This window comes from Purpureocillium takamizusanense, chromosome 4 (genome assembly GCF_022605165.1).
Source record: "Purpureocillium takamizusanense chromosome 4, complete sequence".
NCBI lineage: Eukaryota > Fungi > Ascomycota > Sordariomycetes > Hypocreales > Ophiocordycipitaceae > Purpureocillium > Purpureocillium takamizusanense.
The window spans coordinates 607,392-625,607 of NC_063071.1; the positions used below are offsets into that span (position 1 = coordinate 607,392).

Sequence of the window (18,216 nt, forward strand, 5' to 3'; positions counted from 1 at the left end):
CTGTGTATTAGCCTTGGTCGTCGGTTGGAAAGCCGGTGATGGGGGCGCGAGATGTATGTTCCATGTAAGTCGACAACTGCTCTGGGAAGAGGCGTTATGTGCTGATGTATCTAGTAGTTAGTGATGGCATGAATGAACACCATGTTGGGATCTGCAATCGTGCTTGACCGGTTCGGCGCCGATAATCTGACGTCAGAACCGCAACTACTTCGTACGCCCTAGCAACGTCATAAACGACGAAACTCGGCATCTCAGAATGTAAAATGAAATGGCAACTGTGCTTGGATGACGGCATCAGACCTCGACTGGAAACGCACAAGCGATGAACACAAATCTAGTTCAATTCAACGAGTAGCCAATCCCGCTATGCAACCATTTACTCCTCGGCAATGCCATGTGTTTGCCATCGCATATACCAACAGTCGCTCAAAATCTGAAACAGAAATCCACCAGACATGTCGGGTATCATCAAGCAGGGTCGCCGCGTACATCAACAACCATGCCTCGTCAGGTGGCGCCAGCGCTCAGCGTGGGTGCAACAGGCGCGGGACTCTGCTCGCTGGGCTCCAGCTCAGCCTTCATCTCCGCCTCGCCCTCTTCCACCTGCTGGCTTGCCGACTTGCCCGTCTCCGCCTCGTCTGCGTCACCCAGGCCGATCATGTCGATCCACTTCCAGTGCCCGACGACGTCGTTGCCGCTTCGGTCGAAGATGGCCTTGTCGTCCTCGACACCGTCGTTGGAAGCAGGAACTCCTCCATCCTTTTTCGGCGTGTCAAGCTTGTCGACATGCGCGCCGTCGACGAGGTCACCGGCATAGGTCCGCGCGACAGGAATACCGTTGGCGCGGAGGAGCTGCAGCTGAGCGCGGAGGTTGAGGCGCAAGGCGCGCTCTGGCTGCTCGGCGTCGAAAATCTTCTTGGTAAGCCAGGGGAAGAGGATGCCAAAGTCCGACTGGCTCAAATGCGCCGAGTTGACGACGTAGAAAAAGTTGGGCTCCGGGAGCTTGATGCCGCTCGGGCGCTCATACATCTGAGGTGTCACCACTTTGGCGGAGGGATCGGGTGACAGCAGCCGCGCCTTGACATGGAGGTGTTCTTTCCACTTGTAAAATGCGTCGGATTCGACGGCCAGCAGCGCGGTGCCGCCCGGCGCCGAGGCGGTGTCGGCGTAGACGGGCAGCGGCAGGTTGAAGAGCGGCGCGGAATTGGGCGCTATCAGGGAGAAGCACCACATGTCGAGGAGCATCGTGACCGTCTTCTCGGTGATTTGTTTCCGGATGCTACTATTCGCCTTTGGGACAAACAGGGGCCGTTCCATTGCCGCCACCTCTGGCACGTCGGCGTAGTAGGTGCTCTTGAGGAACTGGACCGTGGTAGTTGCGCCGAAGCTATGTCCGCCAAAGATTATGCGCCCGGGCTCCTGCACGTCCAACTGGCCAACAAACTGCTTGAGGCTCGGTGTCGACGTGTTCAGGTTTGTGAAGGCGCGGTCGCTGTCCATGGCCAGCAGAGCGTCGTGGATCAGGCCCAATTCCCACAGGCGGATGCGGAGTTGGGCTTCTCGAGCCTCGTGGACTTCGGGCGAAACGTCGTGCGAAATGCGGTTGTATGGAACAACGCGCCGGGAACCGGATGAAAAGTAGCGACCGGACTCGCCGGGCTGTCGTATGAAGCTGATGACGGCGCTGCCGTCACGGTGCTCGGGGCAGACGACGACGACGCCGTGAGAGGCAAGTGAGCCCGCGATATAAGAGTACGAATTGCGGCCGCCACCGAGCCCGTGTGAGAAGATCATGGTCGGCCATCGGCCATTTGTCGTTTCAGACTTGTTGATTTTGGCGTTTTTGTGGACGGGGATCGTGGTGTAATGCAGGTGCCGAGGCAGAAAGCTGTCGGTTGACAATAGAGTTAGCATTGCCCCTCCACGGTGACACAGCGGGGAGAGATGCGTACGACAACAAGTCAGCCAGGGTCGAGCCAATACCGACGAACTTGGTATATGCCGAGACATGGTGGCGCTGGGGGTTCGGGAGCCAGCTGATGCGTTTCTCGTCCGATTCGGGCACGGCTGGGTAGAAGACGCGGAACTGCACCGTCGGGATGTCGGCAGCGCCCTCCGGGGCGTCGCTCGCGGCGTTGAGATCAGACACGGGAATCTCAACATCGACCGTTCCGACCTTATAGGGGCCCGTGTACTCAGGAAAGGCCGGCACCGGGCTCATGCGCGCCAGGTAGGCGGCGAGTTTGGACGTGGCCGAAGGGTCCGGGACGACCATGGCGAGGCAAGACAGTAAGCCGGCGGTGGAGGTATCGTCGCTACGCAGTCGGTGAGAGAGGGAATGACGCTGCTACGTGGCTCGTTTCGCGGGCGTGGTGAAGACGGGATATGTATCAAGCAATGAGTGTGGAAGAGGAGAAGAATATGCAACGGTGGTGACAACGGAGAGAGCCTGGCTGGACATGCCTGGAGTTGGAATCTGGGATGGGCGCTGCACTTGTACTGCCCAGATGCCGGAGGTGCCAGCCCGGGCTGGAAAAGCTGGTGGCGCTACTGGCGCCAAGTACCGGGTACGGTGACGCAATGCGTGTGCTGACCACAGCCCTGCGGATCCCGGTGCAGGAGACTCCAGGGGGCTTGTCTCGGTACCGAGCGCTGTATTACAGGGCCATGGCGGCGCATGCAACCGGGCACTCATCGCAATGGATGCATGCCAGACGATGTGAGCAAACCTGTACGACCTCAACGCCTGCAACAACGATGTCATTGCAGCCATGAAACCATCTTCATCTGCGTTTCTATTCTTTTGTAACAAGTACAGACACGGAAGTCAGTCACGCGACAAAAGCCCGTCCCGAGTCATAGATTTGCATTGACGGTGCAGAAAAAAAAACTCTGCCCGTCCGGGGTGGCGTCTAAACCCGTTTCGCGACCGAGGCCGCCAGTCGATCGGGCCTTGTGCCCGGTTGCCAAACTGGGCTTCATGGCGGGCGGGCGTTTCGACAGCTGTGGGGAGGGGGAGGGGAGCATCGGAGTGGTGGTGGTTGCGCACCGAACGAATAACGTGAGGAGGTGGACAAGGCGCTGCTGCGCTGCCGAGGCTCGTCGTCGTCGTCGATGGTTTTCGGGGGCCGGAAAGATGACGCCACGCCATCGCGGCGGCCCCAATGTTACCCCATGGCTGGCGCGGACTGCACGCACTGACCAGTAGTCGACGGACTGTGACTTGAAGCTGCGAGCGACCATGGATGCATCTCGCCCGGATCGGCGCTGTCAAACACGGTGGCCGGGACGCGGCGTCGAGCGAGTGTCCTGTCAGGGTGGCGGCCCGACAAGCCATTGTATTTCAAAGCGGCAGTACTGGTGATGCATGCTGTCATTGTCCTCAATGGGCACTGCCCGTGTCAGGAACGTGTGGGGGTTTTGATCGATGGAGCAGCGAAGGCGCCCCAATATCTGGTCAAGGAAAGCCGCCCACTCACTCACTCACTGTATTTACAGGTGGGCGCAGCTCGGCCTCCATGATTGGGTGTCTGGCTCCCATCCTCCGCCTCGACCTGCAACCTCTACAACGCTTGACGATCCGCTGGTCGACCAACATGGTACAGGGCATATTACGGCCTCGAGGCGCCGTCTGCTTCTTGTGTATGGCTCTCTAGAATACTCTCCAGGCACAGACATCCCAAATTGACTCCTCATCCAGGGTAGGCTATGGTTAGTTGCAAGAAGGACTTGATGCGGGCAAGCGGCGTCACAATCGTAGCCGCACCGAGCAGCTCACAAATACATCGAAAAGCATGGTAGACGACGGCATGCGCCGTTGACCCTCGGCCGTGCGACATCTGCTGTGAGCTACTTTAATTTCAAAGATATTGCGAAAGAAGAAAAAATTGCGTCGCCGAAGCACATGTCGGGAACCGGGCGCAAAGCTCATCCCGAGTGGCGCAGCACCGGCCTGATACGCTTTTTGCGATGCGACCAGCCCCGACATGGAGTGTTTAGGTGGTGCCATGCGCCGCTCCACCGACCCGGCCCATGCTTGCTTGTGCATTGCGAGTGCGCGTTGCCGTCGCGGCTTGCGACGATTTGCATCGTCATCGTGGGCCATTGACGGGTCAGAAAGCGTCTCATGTCGGGCAGCTTTGACTACAAGCAGCAATTTTGCTCGATGAAACAAGCACTGGCGTTGAGAGCCCTAGGGATATTAGGTACCTGCCTGGGCTGTTAGAGGTCTTGGGTGGGCAACGCTGAGTGCTGCGGACTCGCGCTAAACTGATCAAAGCTCCGTGCCCTCCCCACTTGAGCTTCCACTAACAGCATGGTGTGAGCTGCGGCCAGCCCCCCGGGGAAAGCTCACCTCCATCGACCTCCGTCTTTCGGCCAAGCCTCGTTGACGCGTCGTTTCCTTCATTCTCTCCAATTCGTTGCGCGCATTGAGATTTTTCGCCCTCGCCGTGATATCCCCTCCGAGCAGTCTCTTTAGAAGAAGGAAAGAGGCAAAAGAAGAAGCATACCTTCGTTTCGTCCCTTAGTCGCAAAACCGCCCATCGTCTCAGTCAGCTTTCCCGAAACTCGAATCCCCGAGCCAGCCGCAGCAAAAATGGAGGACAGCACCAGGCTCCTCGAGGAGCACAAGGCCGCCGTCGCGCGCATCCAGAAGCAGGTCAAGCACTTTTACGACAACAAGAAGCACTTTCGCGTCTATCATGGGTCCACGAGCTCGACGCGCCCGCTACAGTTCAAGCGCGATGCCATCGTCGACACGAGCGACATGGGCCGCCTCTTCCCTGTCAACCTCGACACCATGACGGTCCAGGCCGAGCCCAAGGTCCCCATGGACGCCCTCGCCGCACACTGCCTCGCCAAGGGCGTCGTCCCCAAGATCGTCATGGAGTTCAAGGGCATCACCGTTGGCGGCGGCTACTCGGGCTTCTCGGGCGAGAGCAGCATGTACCGCTACGGCCTCTTCAACAACACCGTCTCCGACATCGAGATCGTCCTCGGCGACGGCTCCCTCGAGACCGCCAGCCGCACCCACAACGCCGACCTGCTCGAGCACGCCGCCGGCAGCCTCGGCACCTTTGGCATCGTCACCCTCCTCACCATCGAGCTCATCCCCGCCACCCCCTACGTCCAGGTCGACCTGCAGCTCGTCGAGGACGTCACCAAGGCCCACGACATCTTCGAGGCCGCCACCGCCGACGACGCCATCCACTTCATCGACGGCGTCTACTTCCGCAAGGGCCGCATCGCCATCATGTTTGCCCGCTTCGTCGACAGGCCCCCCGCCCCCGACAAGGTGCTCAAGAAGATGCAGGTTCACTGGTTCGCCGACACCATCGAGGACATCCTCGACAAGCGGCCCACGGCCGAGAAGCCCACCTCCATCTACATGACCACGACCGACTACCTCTTCCGCTACGACCACGGCGCCTTCTGGGGCGGCAAGCTCGCCTTCAAGCACTTCCACGTGCCGCAAAACGCCCTCACCCGCCGCCTCGCCGACCCCTTCCTCGACAGCCGCACCTGCTACCACGCCCTGCACAAGTCGGGCCTCGCCAACGAGTACGTGGTACAGGACTTTGGCATCCCCGCCAGCACCGTCACCGAGTTCATCTCGTACGTCAACGAGACGCTGCCCGAGCTGCAAATCTTCCTCGCCCCCTGCAAGGCGCCCCGCGACATCGGCCTGAGCTCGCGCTTCAACGAGCGCGTCGCCGAGGTGGCCGACCAGCGCATCTTTGCCGTCGGCGTCTACGGCCGCGGGCCTCGCGACCCCAAGGCCTTTTACGAGCTCAACCGCAAGCTCGAGCTGCGCAGCGCCGAGCTGCTCGGCGCCAAGCTGCTATACGCCCGCACCTACTACACCGAGGACGAGTTCTGGCTCATCTATCGCAAGGATATTTACGAGGAGATGCGCAAAAAGTACAAGGCCGAGACCCTGCCCACCGTCTTTCAGAAGCTCCAGGCCGACATGGACACGGGCGCCGGCAAGAGGCGGCCCGTCCGGGGCATCCTCGAGACCATGTGGGACAAGGCCACCGGAAACAAGGAGTACCTGCTGAAGAAGTGATTCCCCCACCCGTAATATCTCCCTTTGGATATCCAAGTATTATTTGTTTTTGTTTTGTTCAGGTATTTAGATGGACAGTACGAAGTAGATACCAGCTAGCCGTTGGGTGGTGCGAATGCTCCCTCTCTCAGCATAAAGACCACCACTGCCTCGCCCTGCGGCGTGTCGACGCTCATCCGGTCCACCTCGCTGAAGCCGAAGCGCTCGTAAAAGGCCCGCGCATCGCCCGTCGACTCGACGAAGCACGGCACCCCGTCCCGCGCGGCCCTCTGCAGGCCCCAGTCCAGGAGCTGCCTCGCCGCGCCCCTGCCCATGACCTCGCGCCGCACGCCCACCATGTCGAGGTACCAGTGCGGCCTGTCGCCCACGCAGCGCCGGTGGCCCTCGAAGAGCCGCTTGTAGTACAGTGCCGCGACGTCGGGCAGCCCGTCGGGCGGGTAGCCGCCGCCGTCCTCGGAGAAGTCGTGCGGCGGCGCGCCGGGGGCGACCCATTTGACGAAGCCGACGACTGTCTCCCGGGATGCTGCCGCCTTGCCTACGGCTGCTGTCGTCTCACCCACTGCTGCCGCCGTTTCCCTCACTGCTGCTGCTGCTGCCGCACGCACGCCATCGTCATCATTATCATCATCGCTGTAGCACGGCTCCACTGCAACGAGAAACGTAGCGTCGGGCTCGCGCAGCTCCTCGGCAAAGGCGCGCCGCCAGTACGCCCTCCCCGTGTCGGACGAGGGCTCCCGCGGGAAGACCTGCCGGCTAAAGACCTCGTCGCGAAACGCGGACAGGTAGACGTCGCAGAGGGCCTCAACGTCGTCGTGCGTGGCGCGCCGCAGCGCAAACCCGGCCATCGTCATGGGCCGTGCTGTTACCAGATCCAAAGGCACGAGAGTGCGCTGCCGAGCTGTGCTGGCCAAGACGCGAGACGGAGTTTGCAATTAACTTGGTATGGAGTAGGGGATGGCGTGTGAGCGCCGCTGCGTCAAGGAGGATCGGTCGGCGTTGCTATGATAATACAGTCCGTTCTGGTGCTCTGGCGATGTTTTGACGAGAAGAGCAGCATGGTGATTGATGCGGTTGGGCGGACGGGGATGATGCGCAAAGGGCGCGGTGACGACGACCGCAGACGTAGGTGGACAGCAAACAAGTCTTGTGAGTGAACACAGCATCGTGTGTTGGCGGTGTGGCTGCGCGCGGGATGAGTCACCACCCCGAATTCCTACGACGGGCGAGTCTGGATTCGAAATCGGATGATAACGTTAGGCCCTTCTCGGCGTGAACTAGTCGACCCATTTGCCTGCTCGTTTTATTCATTCAACATGCCATCGATGGTTGAGCAGATACCCGTGCGGTCTCATGCCAAGTTGCGCTTCATATCCCGCGGCGCAACAAGCTGGGTATATCGAGTCGAACAAGACCTCGTCCTAAAGATTGCCAGGGATCGGGCAACAAACGCGTTCAAGCACGAGAACACGATATACGATGAGCTCGAACAGCATGGACCTTGCCCGTATCTCCTCCAAAGCATCTTACGACTCCCGCGCTTGAACTTTCTGCCCGTCATGGGCTGGGGTTCCCTGGAACAATTAATCAAGAATAGTCAACGACGCGGTTCTGGCGGCGAGATCGACGTCCTGCACACTGTATCCCAGACGCAGGCCGAGCAGTGGGCAATGGAGATGGCCGGGGCGATGGCGTGGCTGGAGTCCATGGGCTACGTTCACGGCGACCTGAGACCAGCAAATATGCTGATTGACGATACGGACCACGTCAAGCTGGCCGACTTTGATTCTGTCTGCAGAATCGGGTCTCCTTGCCCCGGCAGCGCACCGCCTTGGGCTCGGGTGCTGGGAGATGAGGCAGGTCCAGACAAGGGCACATTCGGCACGAATGGCCCACGAACTGAGCAATTTGCCTTTGGATCCATCTTATACACCATCACACGCGGATTGGAGCCGTACGAAGACGAACGCGATAGCGTCAAAGTCCTTGACTGGCTTCAAGACATGGTTTTTCCCAGCCTGGGTGAGAGTGGCACAGATGGTATCATCGGCCGGTGTTGGAGAGGGTTGTATCCTTCCATCAAGTCCCTCTTTGAGGAAACCACCCAGTTGGAAGGCACGTCTACATTGTCGCAGCCAACGGTCCTCAGCGTTGAGGATATATCAGCACTGCGGGAGCGCTGCAACCGCTTGCTTGATGACGAATTGAAGGAAGCGCTGCGGGACTTTTGCGTGTTCGAGACATAGACATCGTGGCAGTAGCGAAGTAAAGATGCAGATGGCAGACTTTTGTCTCCGCAAATGTCGATTATGGGTTACCTCGGAGGATCCTTCTGTGCCGTGGATGACTGCTACCAAGACGTTGGGAATCCTCAATACTCTTGCACTGTCTCTGCTTCAGAACCTCATTTTGGCTATGTAGGGTTGAAGCACAATCAGTAAGGCGTTCCAGCGCTGCGATGCTGGTCAAGGCAGGTTCCCGGTTCGTCCCGTCCCAACGGAGGATCCCATGCTGCTGCCGTCGGTGTGAGACACGATGCAGTCGTCTTCTAGACGGGGCGCACCGACGGTAGGCTGCATGCATGTGCTGTGGGTGAAGCTCGAGGTGGCAAGTGTGGGTTGAGTTGAGTTGTGAGTCCTATTCCTACTCCGTCGTAGCCGCTATAACAGTACCAGCCCGAAAAGCGGGGTGTACACAGCGTGAATGAATGCGTGCGTGAAACCCGGTGGTGACGTTTGGGGGCGCGGGTTCACGATGCTAGTTAAGTTGGTTGGACTGTGGTTCTACGGCGTGGCGGGCTGCAGGACGCCTCCGGAGGGGCAATAGTTGCTCTCAAAGTGTGAGCACGGCGTATGAGGTATGAGTCTGGGCAGTTTTGCTAACAACGTTGATAACTTGCTTTTGATATGTACTGTGGTCGGCGAGGGGGCCGGGCGTGCTGCTCGCACAGCAGCTGGAACATTTTGATGGAAACCCCGCACCCGCGCCCTTCGGTATAAGACGCCACGGGCTTCAACCGGCTTCAAGCCACCTCGGCTTTGCGCAAAGTCTTATATATGGACGCATGCCCGCGAGCTGAGATTGCAGAGACGGGGAACAGCAGTCGCCGGAATTCATACGAGACGAGACATAGCAGCCGTCAAGATCAGCATTTGAGAGCACGAGAGCGGACCTTTACACATCACTTCAACAAAAGAACCAGACTCTAGTCGGGCTTCGCGCAGCAGTCGAACAATGGCTTCCACAACCGTCAACGACGCGGCCAAGGCCCTCAAGGCGCTGCACGTGCCCAAGTCGCCCGTCGTCCTGACCAACGTTTGGGACGTCGCCTCCCTCAACACGGTGCTGTCGCTCAACAACGACGCCAGCAGCGGCAGCGGCAGCAAGCCCGTCACGGCCATCGCTACGGCGTCGTGGGCCATCGCCGCCAGCGAGGGCCTCGCCGACGAGGACCTCACCTGGGAGCAGAACCTGGCGGCCATCTCGCGCGTCGCGCCCGTCGCCCGCGCGGCCGGCCTGCCGCTGAGCTGCGACCTGCAGGACGGCTACGGCGCGCGCATCGACGAGGTGGTGGCGGCGGCGGTGCGCGCGGGCGCGTCGGGCGCCAACATCGAGGACAGCATCCCCGCGGCGGGCTTCGGCCGCGGCATCGCCGGCTCGCTGTACCCCGTCGACGAGCAGGTCCGGCGGCTGCGCGGCGCGCTCAAGGCCGCGGCGGAGGCGGGGTGTCCGGACTTTGTGCTCAACGCGCGGTGCGACGTCTTTTGCCTAGACGACGATGACGGGACGAACGGGAGGGCAACGACGGCGAGGCTCGACGACGAGACGCGACTGCGCGAGGCTATCGCCCGCGGCAAGGCGTTCCTCGAGGCCGGCGCCACGACCGTCTTCTACTGGGGCGGGCCGAGGGGCGGGCTGAGCCGCGAGAGCGTGCGGGCGCTCGTCGAGGCGCTGGACGGGCGCGTGGCCGTCCTGCTGTCGGCGTACGCGGGCGGGCCGACGGTCAAGGAGCTGGGCGAGCTGGGCGTCGCGAGGATCAGCATCGGTCCGACGCTGTTCAGGGTGGCCATGGCGGCGGCGGCGAGGGCGGCCAAGGGCATCCTCGTGGATGCCGGAGGGATGCCGACCATTTGATAGGGGGCATTGGAGTATTGGACCCGTTGAGATGGATTGGGAAAGTGAGGGGGTGAAATTGTTGGCGTTTCGTGTACATCGCGTAGATAACCATCTACGAGGTACTATATGCGCGTAATATATGAAGACGACGCCCGCGTTGTGTGTATAAGATAATGAGTGCTATTTCTTTTGCATGAATACCTTCTTTTGTCTTTCTCATGCTTCGTCCCAGAGATGGACCCCATACCAGCGTCCGTGCCTTGAATTGGTTTCATCGCCCGCCGTGACGATAATAACCTTGATTGCTTTCCGTCGTGCGCCGTGATGCGGTCGTGTCTGTCTTATATTGGAACAGTGACCCAACAACACGTGGCGGGTTGGGCGGCTCCTCCTTCGGCGGCGGCTGCACTGCACTCGGCCGCATAAAGAGCCAAGACGCGATGGAAACCAAGGAGTCGCATCGCATAAACGGCAAGCAAGATTCAGGGTGCCGCCCTCGCGGGATTAACTTGGTACGTGCAGCATGGGCCCTTTTGCTCATCGTTCATCACGGCCAACACATGTCGGTGCCTCGGGGTTCCAGCGTATTTCGCGGCACGGGACGTCTGATGCTGATGATACGATGATGGGAACGTCGGAGACCATCCGAGCTTACCCATCTAGCCCCCCTGAAGCCGGGTGACAAGTCGCATGTTGCGTGCTCTTCGGTATTACAGACCATGACCCTCGACATCCCCTGCCTTCGTCCGTCCGGCGGGGGGGGGGGGGCATACTTCTCCCCTCCCATCAACCGTAAACAGCCGCCCCCGCGACCATTCCGCAATGGAGCACTGCTACTAGGCCGTCACCCCGCTGAGCACGGGGGGAGGGGAGGCAGCGGCGCGATCCCTGGCCGTGGGACCAAGACTCAACTACGTACGTACGCACATTCGCGCCAAACGCAAAACTTGGTCGTCCCGCGGGGCCCCGAGCTGTCCGTCCTGGCTACCCGCCACAGACCCGTCGTACGAGATCCATCGACGGGGACGCTGACGAGGAGGACGAATCCACGGGCGTGGGGGGCGGAGACTGGAGACTGAGGAGAGGACTGGGCTGGAAGGAGGGAGCCCACACCTCAAAAACATGAATCCACCCCCAGCAGCTCCAGTCGGGGAACGGATGCGGAGATGTGGGCATGATGTGGGCATCGCCGTTGGCGAAAGAAGAGGAGAAGAAAAAACACGAGCCAAACGGGACGCCCGTCCCTGGGCAGGCCAAGGTGCTGAGGATCCGCTCGCCGGAACGCAACCAGACGCGCTCTCCGCGAGCCCAAGGTCTCACAGCCATGATGGATCGATCAGGTAGCCACCGAACATGCGTCTGGACGCGCGCCCGAGGTCAATCCAATTCCGTGGTAGATGTCTGGTCCCACGCTTGGCTGCCGGCCGCGCCTTCGTGTCGTTTGGCTCCCGTCCAGTCGACGCCCAGCAGCAGCAACAGCACATGTGTACGAAGTATGTCGTTTTGTACAAGTATTACCCCCCCCCTTGACCTGACCTGACCTGACCTGACCTGACCTGTTTGCCTGCCTCCAGTCCCGCGGGACGGATCCGACGCAGCCAGCCATCTGCATCGCCAACAAAGTCGCTCGTGAGCCGTGAGTTGAGTGATCCACTTCGTTTCTTCACCGGGATTAGTAACTACTAGTTAGTTGGAGAGGCAAGGGAGGGAGGGAGGGTCTCCATCATCAGCCTGGCGTTGCATGCATTGTCCCATGTGGGACTTCTACGGCGCTCTTTGCCTGACTCGAGTTACCCACGGCGGGCTCCGAACCGGAACGGGCTCTGGGGGGGGGACTTTTTGCTACTACAACCTGGCATCTGATGCTGCAGGTGCATCTTCACGCAAGCAAACTGATGCGATACCAGTCGAGTGAACGACGACGACGTGTGTCGCTTGCTTGCCTCGTCACGCAATCGAGCCTGTCAGCCACTTCTGGCCAGGATGGCATCCGAAGGGCGTTGGCGTTTTGCCAGATCAAGCCCCCTGACCTTCTAGAAGTCTTCTCTCCCGATGGTGGTGGGTGATGGTGTGCGGCGGACCGCCATGCCGCCATGCCGCCCTCTGACTCTGTGCGCAATGGCTTGCAGGATTCATAAGCAAGCCACCACCAGACTCCCAGGGGGCCCGGCAGCGGCAGCGGCAACGGACGGTAATGGTGGTGGTGGTGGTGTCAACCCCCCTTCCCTGGACACGGCGCATCAAGGTTCAAAATATTGCCGAGGACGAGGACGGATTGGGACACGCCGGCTTGCTTCGCCTTCAGGTTGGTCATAGTGGCTATGTAGCTACTACCCAGGCCAGGTACTCAGACTTGCCCAATCGTCCAGTTCCGCGCCCCCGTCATCCCCCCATCCTCAACTGGAGGCGATGCCTTGGGTGGTGCCCATCTCCCAGCTGCCGTGAGGAGGCGTCGTAGCCGCGCCGCCATGCCCGAACAGGTTGTTAGCCGGAGAGCACTCCCGACGTCAACTCCCCAAAACACGAAAAGCCAGGGCCAAAGAAGAAGAAAAAGGCCAAGAAAGGGCATGTTGTTACGAAACGCGCAGAGCTAATACCTAGACTGCACAAGAAGTGCCATGTACGAAAGAGTACAAGTCGAAAAGGAATATTGAACGACCGTTGATGTCGCGAAACGGTGATGGAGTCGCACCAGATCAGACCACACACCAGACCCTGTCGCAACTACTACTACACCCGCCCGACGCCTTCTGGAATTCTCTGTAGTACCGTGAAAAGGCTGCACGGCTGGGCGCTCCCTGTGGCCTCGTTTCCATCCGTTCTTCTGGAAACTATTACCTAAATGGCGGCCCCGGCATCACCAGTCACAGGCCTCATCACCCTGTCGCCGCCGCGCCCTATGGCATGTCGTGCCAAACTTGACGCCGGACGAGACGCAACGGCCCGTGACATTCACCATGACCAAGCAGCAGCACAACGCGCAAACCTCTTCACCGTGACGGGGCTCGCGGCACAGTTTCCTCCCGTGACGCCCCTCTGCCTTGCTTTTGTTATCCTTGGCCGGATGGATCTCGCTAGCAGCAAGTAGCGGCCGGTCTGGTGTTGAGACAAAATCCAAGCTTACTTGCCTTCCAGTGCACCCACCAGACTTTCACGAGCATCCCATCCCATCCCGGACGGTTTATGTGGTACGACCCAGCAGCGCCGTGCTGGCGACGGCCTAGTGTTATGGATCGCTGCCCACAACGGTTCCGCTCCCACATTTCCCCAGCTCGCTCGTTGTTTCCTACTAGTACCAGGAATACTAGCCAGCTAGTACGTACGAATGCCCCAAAGTGAGCCCACCGCTCGCTCTGACTCATGGAGCACATCCCCCGGGGGATCCCACGCAAGAACAAGGGGCGGCCTCGTTGCATGGAGTAGTAGACTCCACACGAGCTTAATCCCCAGCTCCATTTGCCTCGAGGCGACCCTCCTCGCTAACGGGGGCCGGACCCGTTGCGATATGGGGCGCGCTCCCCGAGATCGGGTGCGGACTGTCTGTCCATGTTAGTAGAGCCCAGGCAGCACAGGGGCGGGCGCGCGAGTATAATACACGTCGATGCCGCCGCCCCAATCCTCATGCTCTTTTCCCCGGGTTTTTCGTGTTAGGTCCTGGACTGGGTCTGTGGATTCCTTTCGTTTTTACTAGTAATCCCCCCTTTATCGATCGTCGATCATCAATCACTGAGTGACAATCACCAGTGTTGACCGACGCCTCGGACCCCCCTCAGTCCTTGAAGACTCCTTACGCACCCCAGCAGCACAAACAACAACACGCAGAGAGACGCAAAAAGGGACATGTCCGACAAGGGCAGTTCCGTCCCCTCGGGGGGCGCACCGGGCGCGCTCGGGACGGCCGAAAAGGTCCTGCCCGTCCACGAGTCCGACGCCGCCGACAACAAGGTCGTCCAGGGCGAGGCCTTCGCCGCGACCTTTCAGGACGAGGACTTTTGGACGCGCAGCGGCCTCAACCTCAAGTCCTTCCAGCCGAGGCACTACGGCCGCGGCATCGTCGAGCTCGACCGCGCCATGAAGACGCGCCACCTGCACATGATTGCCATCGGGGGCTCCATCGGCGCGGGCTTCTTTGTCGGCTCGGGCGGTGCTCTGAACAAGGGTGTAAGTGCGGTCCGGTTCCTGGGGGGGCAGTGCTGTGTGAGAAATGCGACGCTGCGTTGGCGGGCTGGCTGGCTGCACTGCACTGGCAGGGCTGCATGTGTTGTTGTGTAAGTGGATGTGTGTGTGTGACTGACACCACCGTTCTCGTTGTGTAGGGTCCCGCTTCTGTCCTCCTGTGCTTCTGCATTGTCGGCTTCATGGTCTTCAACGTCGGTACGTGCTATTCCCGAGTGGTTGTCTGTCCCGGGGCCCCGTACACCGTGCATGTTGCTAATCGAGCGCGTGTGTTTTCGTGCCGTGTTGCAGTCTTCGCCCTGGGCGAGCTGGCCATCATGTACCCCATCTCTGGCGGCTTCTACACCTACGCAACCCGGTTCATCGATCCCTCGTTCGGCTTCGCCGTCGGCTGGAACTACCTATTCCTATGGAGCGTCGTGCTGCCGCTGGAACTAACGGTGTGCTCCCTCGTCATCCAGTACTGGGACCAGGAGACGAGCGTGGCCGTGTGGATCACCATCTTCCTCGTCGCCGTCATCGTCGTCAACATCTTTGGCGCCATCGGCTTCGCGGAGGAGGAGTTCTGGGCCTCGACACTGAAACTCTTCGCCACCGTCATCTTCATGATCATCGCCCTGGTCCTCGTGCTCGGCGGCGGGCCGGACCGCGGTCGATACAACGAATACTGGGGCGCGCGGTACTGGTACGACCCGGGGGCCTTCCGTAACGGGTTCCGCGGCTTCTGCGCCGTCTTCGTCACCGCGGCGTTTTCCTTTACCGGCACGGAGCTCGTGGGGCTGGCCGCCGCGGAGACGAGCAACCCGGTCCGCTCGCTCCCCGGCGCCATCAAGCAGGTGTTTTGGCGCGTCGTCTTGTTCTACGTGCTGGGGCTCTTCTTCGTCGGCCTGCTCGTCCCGGCCGACGACCCGCGTCTGCTCTCGGACCAGGCGTTTACCGATGTCAAGGCCTCGCCGTGGGTGCTCATAGGCAAGTACGCCGGCCTGGACGGCCTGGACCACTTCATGAACGTCATCATCCTCATCTCGGTGCTCTCCATCGGCGTGTCTGCCGTCTTCGGGGGGTCGCGCACCTTGACCGCGCTCGCGCAGCAGGGCTACGCGCCCAAGATCTTCACCTACATCGATCGCTCCGGCCGGCCGCTGTTCTCGGTGCTGGTCCTGATCTGCACGGGGCCCCTTGCGTACATCAACCTCAGCGCGTCGGGTCCCGTTGTGTTCGATTGGCTGCAGGCTCTCTCCGGCCTTGCCATTTTGTTTTCGTGGGGCGCCATTTGCCTGGCTCACATCCGGTTCCGTGCCGCGTGGAAGCATCACGGCCACTCCCTCGAGGAGATTCCCTTCCATGCCATATTCGGCGTGTGGGGGTCCTGGATCGGTCTGGCTCTATGTGTCGTCGTCCTCGCCGCCCAGGTACGCCTTGACTCTGACCCCCCCTGGACTAAGAAAAGACTTGACCAAGTGCTGACCGCGCGCAGTTCTTCACCGCCATCGCTCCCCCGGGCAAGACCGGCGTCAACAACGCCGAGGGCTTCTTCAAGTCGTACCTCGCCTTCCCCATCGTCATCGCCTTCTGGATCTTTGGCTTTGTCTGGAAGAGGACGGGCTGGCTGCGCCTCGACCAGATCGACGTCGACACCGGTCGTCGCGAACTGGATTGGGATCAGATCCGCGCTTACAGAGAGCACGTCAAGAGCCTTCCGACGTGGAGGAGGTGGCTGAACAAGTTGTTCTGATGAAATCAGCGTTTGACCGTGGGGGTTGGTCATGCAGTAGCGATATACCAAGCGTTAGAGCCATAAGACCACTGTTCATATCGCACTCCATGTTCCTTGACGGGAAGACTTTGTGCGAACGGCCCGCGGTATTAATTCTTCGCCATACAAACCACGTTACACACCAGTCAAAAGAGTCGTGGTCCACGCGCGCCGGTCGTGTAGTAATGCTCTGCATCCTATCTTACATGAGTTGTTACACGTATACTATATTCGTACATGCACCCTGTATTGGCAGCAGGGCAGCCAGTTCCAGTCGGCTATCCTGTCCTCACTGGGATACACTGTATGCTTTCACCACAACCTCGCCGCCTGTGTTGGCCTTGCCCTTACCCGCAATCTTCTTCTTCATCTCGCGCAGGCTCTGGGCCGCGTGCTTCAGCACAAACATGGCGTAATCTCCGTGGTCCATAGAGTCATGGCTCGAGCGGCTCTTGGCGTCCAGGTACTCGCGCTGGGCCCTCTCATCCTCACCGAGGGGCAACATGACGCCCGCGAACCGACAGAGTATGGCGTTGAGGATGATGCGACTCAGTCTCATGTTGTCGTGATAAAAGGGCTGGATGTGCGCCAGCCGCAACGAATGCTTTGCCGCCATGGAGAAGGGATCGCCGGACTTGCCCTGCTCCGCCATTGCGACGTCGACTCGCACCGCGAGGCACAGCTGCTGCATTCTGTCAGGCACGCATGCGGCCAGGGGCATGTGGATGTTGCTGGCGGCTAGGATGGCGGTCCGGTAGGCGCCGCCGTAGGCCCCCTGCGGGAGGTAGTCCCAGCCCTTGTCGCGGACGGAGGCCCCTCGGTTCAGGATGCGGTGCGTGTCCTTGATGAGCCCCTCGGTGAGGTCCCGCTTGTTGACGACGAACTCGCGCAGGATGTGCTGGTAGGCCCTGGCGTGCTGGACAATGTCGTTGCGCGCGCGGAGGGCCACGTCGACGGGGCGGATGATGAGGCTGGGCTGCAGGCGGCGCATCTCGACGATGACGTCTTGGAAGGCCTCGTCCGACTCGGTGATGATGCGCGAGGTGTCGTCGGTGTCGGCAAAGACCTTTCGGCAGAGGACGTCGGTGGCGTGCCAGCTCAGCCCGGCGCCCTGAATCGTGTTGCTGCCGTACACGGCCCGCACCATGACGTCGCGCAGCTCTTCCACGACGGCTTCCCTCTGTCGGTCGTCCAAGCGCGCCTGTTGGAGCCTCGAGAGCCGGCGGGCGGGCTTTTCGAAGAGGCTCTCGGCCTGTCGTTGATAGCTGCCGTACGGGCGGTCGATGTGGTTGAAACGCGGTGCGACATGATGGCCTGCGGGTGCCGTGGGCGGCCAGCCTCGCGAAACTGCGTCTGCGATGACTTCCTTCATTGTGCGCTCTTGCGTGTGCTCAAGATTTATTCGGTCGTTCGGTGATCCAGATTGATGTCCTGTGCTGGTTCATGTTTTGGGGGACGGTGCCCGCTGCAGGCGTTAAATACTCTGAGCTTCTTTCCAAATCAGTAAACATGCGCAGACGAGTAATTTATGACGTTCGTGATGCTAAGTTGTGCTCTGCGTAAACTCTGTTCTCATTATGTTTTGCACTACGTATGACGCTGGCCTCGCGTCGTCGGCCCCAGTCGCCGTTGACATTCGCATCACATGGCGGCTGCAGCTTCGCGGGACGTTGAGCAGTCAAAGAGAGAAAAGAGCAGGTTTGAGCTAGACGATTTTTATTTTTTATTTTCAGAAATCAGTGTACTCATTGGAAAGTGGCCAGGGTGATGAAAGATGATGCCAGAGGAAGCCATCGTCAAAGCCCGGTCTGGTTGTTGGTGGGGGCTTCTACGGGTTGAGCCTCAATCATGAATTTAAGCTTAAAAAACTTACTAGTGGAGAGCCAACAGCCTCCTTGGCGTCTGATCAAATGGGCAGCAGCACAGCGAGAAGGAAATTTAGACTTCTCACCCCGTGCGGAGCTCGGCAATCATTCGAGTCCGCGCTCCCCCCTTGTCCCGTGGGCCCTTGCACCCGTGCACGATGACAGCCCAAGGACTTGGAACTCTTTGGGGGCGTTCTCGACCCGGCAAGGAGTCAAGGCTCCATTTACAATGAACG

The 18,216-nt window shown here is 60.1% G+C and overlaps 8 protein-coding genes across 8 annotated transcripts; 4 read left to right on the forward strand and 4 right to left on the reverse strand.

Annotated features, from left to right (window-relative positions):
- Positions 1 to 110: 110 nt before the first annotated feature.
- JDV02_004835 (1-alkyl-2-acetylglycerophosphocholine esterase) lies at positions 111 to 2,451 on the reverse strand. The gene is made up of 2 exons (XM_047986078.1): positions 1,953 to 2,451; positions 111 to 1,888 (listed from the first exon to the last, which is right to left on the reverse strand). The coding sequence occupies exons 1-2, from the start codon at positions 2,273 to 2,275 to the stop codon at positions 508 to 510; spliced, it is 1,704 nt and encodes a 567-aa protein (XP_047842058.1). The 5' UTR covers positions 2,276 to 2,451; the 3' UTR covers positions 111 to 507.
- Positions 2,452 to 2,856: 405 nt separating this feature from the next.
- JDV02_004836 (uncharacterized protein) lies at positions 2,857 to 3,243 on the reverse strand (the record flags this gene model as incomplete). The annotated part of the gene is made up of 1 exon (XM_047986079.1): positions 2,857 to 3,243. The coding sequence occupies one exon, from the start codon at positions 3,241 to 3,243 to the stop codon at positions 2,857 to 2,859; it is 387 nt and encodes a 128-aa protein (XP_047842059.1).
- Positions 3,244 to 4,549: 1,306 nt separating this feature from the next.
- On the forward strand, positions 4,550 to 6,912 carry JDV02_004837 (uncharacterized protein). Its single transcript, XM_047986080.1, has one exon. The coding sequence runs from the start codon at positions 4,598 to 4,600 to the stop codon at positions 6,068 to 6,070; it is 1,473 nt and encodes a 490-aa protein (XP_047842060.1). The 5' UTR covers positions 4,550 to 4,597; the 3' UTR covers positions 6,071 to 6,912.
- JDV02_004838 (uncharacterized protein) lies at positions 6,075 to 6,932 on the reverse strand. Its single transcript, XM_047986081.1, has one exon. It carries the CDS (start codon positions 6,919 to 6,921, stop codon positions 6,166 to 6,168), a length of 756 nt encoding a protein of 251 aa, XP_047842061.1. The 5' UTR covers positions 6,922 to 6,932; the 3' UTR covers positions 6,075 to 6,165.
- A 212-nt stretch (positions 6,933 to 7,144) lies between these two features.
- JDV02_004839 (uncharacterized protein) lies at positions 7,145 to 8,471 on the forward strand. The gene has a single exon (XM_047986082.1). The coding sequence runs from the start codon at positions 7,315 to 7,317 to the stop codon at positions 8,311 to 8,313; it is 999 nt and encodes a 332-aa protein (XP_047842062.1). The 5' UTR covers positions 7,145 to 7,314; the 3' UTR covers positions 8,314 to 8,471.
- Positions 8,472 to 9,301: 830 nt separating this feature from the next.
- JDV02_004840 (uncharacterized protein) lies at positions 9,302 to 10,327 on the forward strand (the record flags this gene model as incomplete). The annotated part of the gene is made up of 1 exon (XM_047986083.1): positions 9,302 to 10,327. The coding sequence occupies one exon, from the start codon at positions 9,302 to 9,304 to the stop codon at positions 10,199 to 10,201; it is 900 nt and encodes a 299-aa protein (XP_047842063.1). The 3' UTR covers positions 10,202 to 10,327.
- Positions 10,328 to 13,793: 3,466 nt separating this feature from the next.
- On the forward strand, positions 13,794 to 16,219 carry INDA1_3 (Amino-acid permease inda1). Its single transcript, XM_047986084.1, has 4 exons — positions 13,794 to 14,344; positions 14,500 to 14,557; positions 14,651 to 15,771; positions 15,837 to 16,219. The coding sequence occupies exons 1-4, from the start codon at positions 14,024 to 14,026 to the stop codon at positions 16,092 to 16,094; spliced, it is 1,758 nt and encodes a 585-aa protein (XP_047842064.1). The 5' UTR covers positions 13,794 to 14,023; the 3' UTR covers positions 16,095 to 16,219.
- Positions 16,220 to 16,404: 185 nt separating this feature from the next.
- On the reverse strand, positions 16,405 to 17,487 carry JDV02_004842 (uncharacterized protein; the record flags this gene model as incomplete). The annotated part of the gene is made up of 1 exon (XM_047986085.1): positions 16,405 to 17,487. One exon carries the CDS (start codon positions 17,485 to 17,487, stop codon positions 16,405 to 16,407), a length of 1,083 nt encoding a protein of 360 aa, XP_047842065.1.
- Between the last annotated feature and the right edge of the window lie 729 nt (positions 17,488 to 18,216).

Coding starts and splice junctions, on each gene's coding strand:
- JDV02_004837 (XM_047986080.1), top strand. CDS start 4,598: ATGGAGGACAGCACCAGGCTCCTCGAGGAGCACAAGGCCGCCGTCGCG.
- INDA1_3 (XM_047986084.1), top strand. CDS start 14,024: ATGTCCGACAAGGGCAGTTCCGTCCCCTCGGGGGGCGCACCGGGCGCG. Junction 14,345..14,499: donor GCGGTGCTCTGAACAAGGGT/GTAAGTGCGGTC, acceptor CTCGTTGTGTAG/GGTCCCGCTTCTGTCCTCCT. Junction 15,772..15,836: donor TCGTCGTCCTCGCCGCCCAG/GTACGCCTTGAC, acceptor GACCGCGCGCAG/TTCTTCACCGCCATCGCTCC.
- JDV02_004835 (XM_047986078.1), bottom strand. CDS start 2,275: ATGGTCGTCCCGGACCCTTCGGCCACGTCCAAACTCGCCGCCTACCTG. Junction 1,889..1,952: donor ACCCTGGCTGACTTGTTGTC/GTACGCATCTCT, acceptor GTCAACCGACAG/CTTTCTGCCTCGGCACCTGC.
- JDV02_004839 (XM_047986082.1), top strand. CDS start 7,315: ATGATAACGTTAGGCCCTTCTCGGCGTGAACTAGTCGACCCATTTGCC.
- JDV02_004838 (XM_047986081.1), bottom strand. CDS start 6,921: ATGACGATGGCCGGGTTTGCGCTGCGGCGCGCCACGCACGACGACGTT.